Source organism: Jatropha curcas, chromosome 9, assembly GCF_041381405.1.
Source record: "Jatropha curcas cultivar XTBG-Jc1 chromosome 9, XTBG_Jcur_1.0, whole genome shotgun sequence".
NCBI classification, from domain to species: domain Eukaryota; kingdom Viridiplantae; phylum Streptophyta; class Magnoliopsida; order Malpighiales; family Euphorbiaceae; genus Jatropha; species Jatropha curcas.
Window position 1 is genome coordinate 12341331 of NC_143159.1, and position 10634 is coordinate 12351964.

The 10634-nt window shown below is 34.5% G+C and overlaps 1 protein-coding gene across 1 annotated transcript; it reads right to left on the reverse strand.

The window, feature by feature from the left end:
- Nucleotides 1-704: 704 nt before the first annotated feature.
- LOC149493652 (uncharacterized) lies at nucleotides 705-2163 on the reverse strand. The gene is made up of 3 exons (XM_089726299.1): nucleotides 1965-2163; nucleotides 1647-1868; nucleotides 705-1237 (listed from the first exon to the last, which is right to left on the reverse strand). The coding sequence occupies exons 1-3, from the start codon at nucleotides 2161-2163 to the stop codon at nucleotides 705-707; spliced, it is 954 nt and encodes a 317-aa protein (XP_089582425.1).
- Nucleotides 2164-10634: the final 8471 nt, after the last annotated feature.

Below are 10634 nucleotides of genomic sequence, written 5' to 3' on the forward strand. Positions count from 1 at the left end.
GGATATGGATGGAGAAATTTTTTAAAAAAATAATAGACGAAAAATAAAGAGCGGCTTTGGGTTTTGTTGACACAGAAGAATGATTACTTTTATAATCTAATTTGCAGTTTTGTGAAATATGAATGAATATTGATAGAATACTACTTATAATTCAGTTAATTCCTAGAGTTAAGATTTAAAAATAATATTTTTAATAAATTATTGTAAAATTTGTTTTCAAGGAAAAAACAATATTATATTCATTCTGCAGCTGCAAAAGCATTTTCCTATAATTTAACAGCAGTGCAAAAGCTGGAGGTACGAACTTGGAAGTATTCTAACCATTGAATACTTTTTTTCTTGGACAGGCAAGGCCTGAAGGCCAAATGGCTTTACACAAGAAAAGGGAAGAAGCTTTGCACAAGAAAAGCCCTATAATTACCATTCTAATCACTCAAAACTATTTATCAAATCGATACAAGGGACAGCTAATTGATCTGATCAAGGAGACAAGTAAAACATTAAAAGATGATGCTATTCTATGTGGATCATCATAATCCTTATCAAACCCACTTAGTAGCTTTCTCTGTTCACTTTATATATAGATGATTCAATATCAATATTATTTTCAAATATATTATTTGACTATGATGTCATACTAAGACCTTCTAATTTTATATTTTGCTTATAATATTTTTTTTTTTAAAGAGAAAAAGTATCATATATTATCTCAAGGAAAAATAATCCATCAAACAGTCAGGCACTAAGTCCCAAACATGAACACGATTAAAACGATAGGACGCTCCAGCTAGACAATGAGCACCTATATTATCGTGTCTTCTAATCCAACGAACTTTGACTAGTAGAATGGAGGCTAATAACAATATACAATCAGAAATAACAATACCCAACTCACTCATATCTCTAGTCTTAGACAAAAGAGCATTAAAAATACTTTGAGAATCTATGAGGATAGTACCCGCACTCTGAATATGCCGAGTTATAAACTGTAAAGTGAAACGCAGAGCCAAACCTTCTGCCATAAGTGGAGAGGGTTGACCTTCATAGAAGCTGGAAATAGCACGCAAAAAATGGCCTTCATTGTCTTTAAAAACAGCCCCTATACCCGCCGATCGTATATTAGAAAAAATAGCTGCATCCACATGGCAAGTCCACTCTCCTAGATCGGTAATAGCATGTGTTATGTGCAAAATTTGTACCTGGGGTATTTGCGGCTTCACCAAGGCATTCTTGAAGTCTTGAAAAAAGAATAGAAGCAGTAGCACTAACATTCAAGGGAGTCCAATCCATTTGTTACCAAAGAAATTTGTTCCGAGCATCCCACACACTCCATCCTACATAAGAGATAAAAGCTAACTTTTCGTTATTGTTTTACTTCAAGACCTGCAAATAAAGAGATTTAAAAGAAAGGTTAGTAAAAGCTTCCTCCACCCTACACACCCTCCAAACCTCCAACACCTTTGTGCACAATAATAATGCATGATTAATATCCTCCTCCAAATTACAATAAGGTCATGTAGTGTCCACATTCACACCCCGCCTGCTCAATCCCCGACGAGTAGGCAATAAGTTGCGCAAGGTTCTCCAAATGAAATCTCTAACTTTTGGTGCAACATTCAACTTCCAGATACTCCCCCACCCCTCACCTTCTATGCTCTCATCACCCCTTCCCAACACCCTCAAGGTAAGATAATAACAAGATTTAACACTAAAATTACCCTTCTTATCGTAATGCCAAATCAGCTCATCCTCCAAATCTCTTACACTAAGGGGAATATCAAGAATAGTGTGGATATCCCTCAAAGAAAAAAGATTAATAATCTTTGCCACATCCCATTGCCTCTCCCCCTCCACCAAAAGATCTTTCACTAGGAGATTATTATCAATAAAGAGACTATCATCCTCCACATAAAAGGCTCCATCAATGGGTAACTAAGGGTCCTTCACAACAGAAATACGCCTACCATTGCCAACCCTCCACCTAACTCCATGTTTCAAGACCATGTTAGAAGACATTATACCCCTCCAGACAAAATTAGGGTGATGACTCGTTTGTGCATCAAGCAACCTCCCGTCACGGAAATATTTAGATTTGAAAACTCTATAAAGGAGAGTATTAGGCGAAGTCAAAAGACGCCACCCCTGTTTCGCTAACATAGCCATATTGAACAATGATGATCCCTAAAACCCATGCCCTCATCTTTTTTACTCCCACACATTCGATTCCAAGCTAACCAATGGAGCTTCTTCTCACTACCCTTCGAACCCCACCAAAAACTATTCATCATTTTTTCCAACTCATCACATAGACATAGAGGCAGTTCAAAGACACTCATGCAATAAGCCGGCAATGCTTGAATCACGAACTTAATAAGTATCTCTCTCCCCGCTTTGGAAAGAAATCTGTTAGACCAGCTATTTATATGCTTCCACATTCTTTCTTTGAGAAAACCAAGAACTTATCTTTTATTCCTGCCAATCAGAGAAGGTAACCCCAGGTAAGAACCACCCTCAAAGGGGTTAAACACGCCCAGAATATGGATGATATCGGCTTTCACAGTCATGCTAGTATTTGGACTGAACGTAATGCCAGACTTCTGAAAATTAATCGATTGACTAGAAGCACTCTCATATGTAGCTAAGATCCCTTTAACATTAGTGGCTTCAGTATTGGATGCTTTGAAGAAGAAAAGTGAGTCATCTGCAAAAAATAAATGGGAGATTTTGGGACATCCTCGACCAGCTTTACCACCATGAATCTTACCACACCTTTCCGCTTCTGAGAAGACTAGTGACAAACCTTCTACACATACCAAAAATAAGTAGGGCGATATAGGATCCCCTTGCCGTAAACCTCTTCCGGGGGCAATAGATCCAACAGTATTCCCATTAACAATAACTGAATATTTTACAGAAGTCATACACATCTTCATCCAATTTACCCACATAGCACAGAACCCCATTTTCTCAAGCATGGCACAAACATACGCCCAACAAACTTTGTCATAGGCTTTACTGATGTCATTTTTCAGTGCACAATTTCCACATCTACTTTTACTTGGCTTCTTAAGATGATGCATCATTTCAAAGGAGATTAAAATATTATCAGTGATAAGCCGTCCAGGTATAAAATCAGACTGATAGCAAGAGATAATATTTGGTAACACAAATTTTAATCGGTTCGCTAGGATTTTAGACACAATCTTGTAGAGCACGTTACACAATGAAATAGGTCTAAAATCAATGACAAATTCTGGTTTATCTTTCTTAGGGATCAAAACAATTAAGGTATCATTTAGAGAGTCCGGGAAAATACCTTGTTGAAGCCAATGGTTACAGGCAGTTACCAAATCCCCACCAATTAAAGGCCAAAATTTCTAATAGAAAGCAGGGTTCAAACCATCCGGGTCGGGTGCTTTATCGGGACCCATTTGAAAAACTGCTGCTTTTGCTTCGTCAAGTGAGATGGGAGCTGTCAACATGCAATTATCTTCATCGCTTATTGTACTGCGTACCAATCTCAAAATGGGCTGAAAATTCATGGCATTATATGTAAAGAGATGAGCGAAATAGTCAACAAACAGCTGCTGATAATATTAGTTTGGCTTCCACTGATTCATTGTTTGATTCTCTAATTTTTTTATGTAATTGTTTATAATATATATTTCAACAATATGGAAAGTATTATCTTATCAGCTAGATTACCCGGCCATCATAATTACATCCTTAAAATCTTGAATTATTAGATAATTTCAGCAATAAGTAATTAGTTTCATCTGTTTTGAGGAGTAATGGATAAATTTATTTAGTAATTCATATACTACAATCATAAATTCTGAGTATCACTAGATTTGAAATGAATAAATGAGCTTCAATTAGGGAATATAATATTTTTAATTAGGTATTATCACAAGTGATTGAAATTGAAAATTTATGCAATTACTTGTGAATATATAAATCAATTTGACCATAATGACAATGTCGATCAATAGCAGGCTTGACCAACTCCTTTCCGTTTTCAAATTGCTTGGTATACTCATCCTTGGTTTGCTGAGTTTCTTCAATCCAATTGGTGTTCCAATGTGTCGTTGGCGAACAACCTCAATTCCCTTAGTGGTAAGGTGGAAGGGTGGAAGACTAGAATGTTCTTCTCAACATGGCGACCGAGTGCTATAGGCATCTTTATACAAAGGAGGTTACTGTTGCATCTCCTTACAATGTTGCTAATCGCTTTCCTATTATGTTACAGGCGGATATGGACTTGCTCACTAGACCCTTTTGTCCAAAGGATGTCAAAGAATGCTTTAAACATGATGGATCCTTACAAAGCTCCAGGTCCGGATGGATTTCAAGCAGAGTTTTACCAAAAATCCTGGGGAATTGTGGGTTCAGAGGTGACGAAATATATTATGGATTTTCTAAATGGTGGTGAGCTGCTTGGGAATGTGGGTGATATCCTTGTTACTCTTCTTCCGAAGGTTTCTGCTCCTGAAAGTATTTCTCAATTCAAGCCTATAAGCCTCTGCAATGTCACTTTCAAGCTCATTAACAAAGTTTTGGCGAATAGAATGGAATTAATGCTTCCCACTATGGTGTCTCTAGCTCAAAGCAGTTTTATCTCGAGAAGACAGCTTCATGATAATGTTGTTGTGTTCCAGGAGCTAATCCATTCTATGAAAAGGCGAACAGGTCAGGTGGGTTGGATGGTTTTAAAAATCGACCTTGAAAAGGCATATGACCACTCATGTTGGGACTTTGGGTTTAGCTGGTTCTTTAGATTCCTGGGGTCAGTTGATTTCTAATTGCTTGAATGCTAATACTATGCGGATTTTATGGGATGGCAGTATATCAGAGGGTTTCAAGCCTATGAGAGGGGTTCGGCAAGGAGACCCCATATCTCCCTACCTTTTCGTTCTCTCCATGGAATGTCTAGCTCATGGTATTTCAAAGGCTGTTGAGAGTGGGAGTTGGCATCCTATTTCCATCTCGAGATGAGGTCCCTTCCTTTCCCATTTATTTTTTGCTGACGATTTATTAGTTTTTACAGAGGCTTCTATTATCCAGATGTTGGTGATCAAAGATTGTTTAGATCATTTCTGTGCTGCCTTAGGTTAACGAGTTAATGCCTCCAAGTCTTCTATTCTTTTTTCCCCTAATATTGATTCTGAGATGCGTATGGAGATTTGCTCGGTTGCTGGTATGTCGAGTACTGACCAAGTCCCATCCTATTTAGGGGGGTCCCAATCTATAATGGGCTTATAAATAAATCGATGTTTGAAGGCTTATTTAGCAAGCTTGATGCTCATCTAGCTAGTTGGAAGATTCCTTCATCATCTCTGGCCGACTAAATCACATTGGCTAAGTCAATTCTTTCGGCTTTGCCGAATCATGTGATGTAGACTACTTATATGCCACGTGCTATTTATTATGAATTTGACAAGAAGGTCTGAAATTTTATTTGGGGTGATTACAATGGTCAGAAGTGTGACATCCCAGGCTTGGGGCACTACACCTTAGGCGAATCCCACATCGGCTACGCACAAGGTGGAAGTGATGTACATAAAGGGTGGCAACCTTGAACTAGTGTGACGCGTTTTGGGCTATCAGGCGTGGTTTCGCTGGCCCAGGAATAAAACCGTGCGGGCCGAAGGCCCAAAGCGGACAATATCACACTAGGGCTGGACTGTTACAAATTTTGGTATTAAAGCCAGGTTTAGGCGGTTCTCGGAGTATATGCGTATATATGTAGGAATTTATCTGTTTTGCAATGAGAGTATGAGTCAATTAAGTTAAAGACATGTCATATTGGTTTGATTGGAAACAACCAGCTATTGGAGAATGGTGTCCTGGTAAGCAGAGTATATATTGAGGTTACTATTGCTGATTAATGGTTATATCCTTCTGGACCATTATTCATGGAGGATATTCTTAGAGAATAATGGATAGGGAATTCGATGTAGTGGTTATTGGAGATGAAATATTATTGAGGCGTTAAGGATTGGTGTACTTTCGTGAGTTGATATGAGTTCTCAATGTTATAAGTATTATGAGATGTATTTTGAAATTGATTTTTATCCATGATAGTGATAGCATGAGTGTTGTGAAAACGTTTGTTAATGTTAAATCTAGAAGAAGCATAGTTTATGTTGCTTATGAACAAATGATTTTGCTATGAAAATTCTTCTCTTCTCTGAACACTTTGAAAAAATAAAATTTTAAATTTTCGAGTGTGGTTTTCTAAAGTTTTGATAAATGAAAGGATTGTTTTATAAATGACAATGAAGTCACTTGTATAGATTCATGAGCTGTGAAGTATATTGGTTTACGACTTAAACATGAAAATAACATATATGTATATACTTATGTATGTAAGATGAAGTGTACACTTGTATGGTTGTGTATACAAGAAGATATGTTAAGTTATACATGATTAAGATTGTAAAGGTTAGGTTGAAGTTAAATGATGTGAATGTGAAATGCATGCATAAAATGCATGAATGTGTGTACATGTGCCTATGGAAGGAGTATGTTGAGGATGAGTTGCTAGTAAAGATTCGGATTCAAGGACATTAGAATCTAGTTAAGAAGAGTATTGATTTTAGTATATGTCTTTGATGAAGTTGACATGATTTTGGTTAATGGAATTTATCATGACTATTGAGATAAACATTTTTCTGGATAGAATATATATATATATATATATATATATATATATATATATATATATATATATATATATATTAATTGGTGTATTTACATAAATGATCTTAATGATGAATGATTTTCTGTGATTTGCTCTAAGAATGGGTGATGAGTATTTTTCATAAGAACTAATGTTGGTGGAATGAAACATTATTTAAAGCCATTTATGAGAGGTGATTTCTATTTATGAGAAATAAGTATTACTTGGTGGAGGAAAGGATATTGTGGTATTCATCAGGAATAATATAAAGTACTATGGTTATAAGAAAAGTATGGTGATTCTTAGGAAGAAGTAAATTACTTAAATCTTGATGAGCCTAGTAGTGGATCTGTAAGAATTGTGGCACCTTATGGGTTATTATGGTATAAGTATGAATTAAATTCAACGAGATTTAGTCTTTTGAGATTTAAAGTAATTGTTGAATTTTAGATGTTAAGTAAGTTATAAACAAAGATTTTTGTTTAATGAGAGATTCTACGATTCGAAGAAAAAAAAAATGACTCATATAAAAACAAATTAAGATAATTATGTGATATAAATATTGGACCATGATGGTTAAGTGAAATGATGAATGACATCGGACATGGAGAGATAGGTGTCCAACTATTGAATTGATGTTATACCAAGAAATTAGGTAAGTAAGAATGGATCTAGTCATGTTATTGAATTAAGATTAAGAAAAGCATCAATTACAGAGGTGAAGGAGTATGACTTAGGATGATTTAAATAAGATGATAGTCATTCAGAGTTTTTGTGACAAATTAGGAATCATGGGTATTAAGATTTGATGGAAATAGAAGTGATGATGCATCAGAGTATATACAAGATCAGACTTACTATACTTTGAGAGTTCATGCATATGTAAAAATTGTGGTTCGTGTTGATCTCACTATGCTTCTATGAGAATAAATTCCAAGCCAAAATGATCAAGAGTTTATAAGTGATCATTGTAAGATAGAAAAGATTGGTTAATCGTTAATAGACATATCTATAAGTCATGGATGATTTATGGATTTATGTGAGCTATCTATGAGTCAAAAAAAAAAAAGTGGAATTGCTCTCACTTAGTGAATTCTATTTAGATGGAACTACCAAATTATTATGGATAAATGGTCACGTTGGAATAGTCTATGGCACATTGCATGATTTTCATAACTTTGTGATTGTGTATCACTACTTTCATGTATTGAAATTTGGAACTTTGGTTTCATTTTGTTTTCTTCTTGAGTGGAACTTGCAAGTATGCATGTATGACTATATGTATTATGCATGACAGTGGATGAGAATAAGTACCATGACGAAATTAAGTTATGAACACTATTATGAGAATAAACTATATGATCTCAGGATATGTTTCTATAATCTCATCATGCTTTATGAGAATTTACCTTATGCAAATCTTTGAATAGGCTATTGAAATGAAATGCCTTGATATGTATATGATATGATGATATGTTTGGGATGGGCGGTATATAGGTCATTGGATTGAGTGCTAGAAATTGTAAGGGAATTCAAGAGGCTATTAAGGATCTAATCGGTTTGTATGCACGATAAGGTGATGTTATCATTATGAGATTAAAAATCTTTAAATATTGAATGGTTAAATTTGCTATTATGGATGTTTATGTGAGAATCACGTATAGAACATAAAGCTAGTAAGTGCTAGCCGATTAACGAAGAATCAAATTGAGTTGTAAACTATTATGAGAGTTGTAATTGTTTAATGCAAGTGAATTTTGAGGACGAAATTCTTTAAGGGGGGTAGAACTGTAACGCCCCATTTTTCTATGTTTGAAATAAGAGTCCAGAGTGGGGTAGAATGGGAGTTATAATACTAATGATAAGCAGTGGACTTACTTGAATGAAGTAAAAAGATCAAAGTATGACTTACTTGCACTAAAATATAAAGCTTAGGTATTAAGTTGTAACCTAGTGACAATTGAGGTACCATTTGGTAATTTTCACATAAAAATCATTGATATTTTGGAGCTTACCCGTGATTACCATTTCATTTTCCTTTCTTCATCCTTATCTTCATCTCCTTCATTTCCTTTCCTCAAATTTCTTTCTCCATCTTCTTCATCTTAAGCTCCATCAATTTTAATGGTAGTCAAGCATTAAATTCAACATCTATTCTATCCAAGTAGAATTTCTTGAATTTCTTGAATTTTATAATTTAGTCATTGAGTGATATTTTAGATTATTCATGTAACGCCCCATTTTTCTGTATCTGAAATAGTAAGTTTATCAGTGTGTGAATAGTACCATCAGTCCGGAAGTCGATATTATTTTGGTCAGGAAAAAATTACTATGTATGTTTAATATTTTCTTTAATATTTTTGGAGTATGTATACATTATTTTTATGGGTAGAAAGTAAGTAATGAATATTTTTGGGAGAATTTAGATAATTAGAGAATAGTTAATTATGGTGTTATATTAATTTAGGAAATTAGAGGCAATATTTTTAAGGATTAAATTTGAGATGGTGTTATATTAATTAAGGAAATTAGAAGAATTATTTTTAAGGATTAAATTTGAGACTTTTTATGGAGATAAATAATATTTTGAAGGACATTAATTGGAGAATAATTTTTAGCCATTAGATTGATTCAATCCTAGCCATCCAATTATGGTGAAAATACTAAACTACCCTTGTTGCTCAAATAATTGAGCAACACTTCTTCTTTTTCTTCTCCTCCTCCATTTCCAACGTGAACTTCCTCTCCCTTCTTCTTTTTGTTTTTCCTTCAATTTCTACATGGTAAACTCACCAAATTTACACCATTAAACTTGATTGAAGTAAGTAATCTTAGAGAATTAAGCATGAGAAGTGATTTGTGGTCATTATTTTCAAGTAATTTGGAGAGTTACTACTTAAGCCAAAGGGTGAGAACCTTCTACCAAAGAGAAGGCAAACAAAGGCTTCAAGAGTTTGATTTAAGCTTGTTAGATCTTATGTTTAAGGTAAGTGTTCATAAATCCTCTTACCTTGTTTAAATTTTTGATTTTGTGAAGTTTATACTATTTGTGAAAATTGGGAATTTTATATGAAATAATTTGATTATTAAATTTTGGTGGTATAAATGTGTTCTTGGGAGATTTCTAAGCATGCTTATATGTTGAATTGATAGGGAAAACAATTTCTTCTTCATTCTCCAAGAGTGGCAGAACCTATTGATGAATAAAGCCTTAAGTTTTCTTGTTATTCTTTGTGGATTTATGATTTTAAGATGATATTTGATGAGTATTTAGTATGTGGTGGAAATCTCTACCTTGTATATAATTTAAGTAAGCTGAAATTAGGAAAAAGTGTTATTAGGTGTGATTAAGGACTGTTTTTCGATCCTTTTCATTTTCCATTGGTGTCTGAGTCCTTCATAAAAGTTGTAGGTCTACTTGTTAGCTTTCCAACCCATCCTCTTTTGTCCAATTTGGATATGTATAACTCAACTTATGGCTAAAACACCTAAACTGACTCTGTTATGACGGGCTACATGCATCACTGAGTTGAGTGCCCATTTTGACCACTATAATGATAAGCTTATGTTCTGATTTCTTCATGAGATTTGTTGCCTTGTGTCTTGAGACTTCTTTGGTTTTGGATTGGTTTGATTTGAGTGTTTGGATAAGTAGGAATTTGATAAACATTGGAATTAGTTCTGCTGAATCAGGTCTGGACTATTGATTTGTGTTCCTAGCTTTTGTTTACCATCTTAAAGATTGATCTGGGCTGTGGTCCCTTCATAACATTTGTAGTATTTTATCTTATCTTTCTAATGAATGAAACATCACTCAATTTAGAGACACAGAACTTAAGTTATGTCTTAAAAACCCAGCAAAGGTCAAGGTTATATTAATGCTGGAAATTTTCTATGTCTTAAATCATAGGTGTATTTGGATAAAAGTATGTATAACTCATGTGTGATGAAG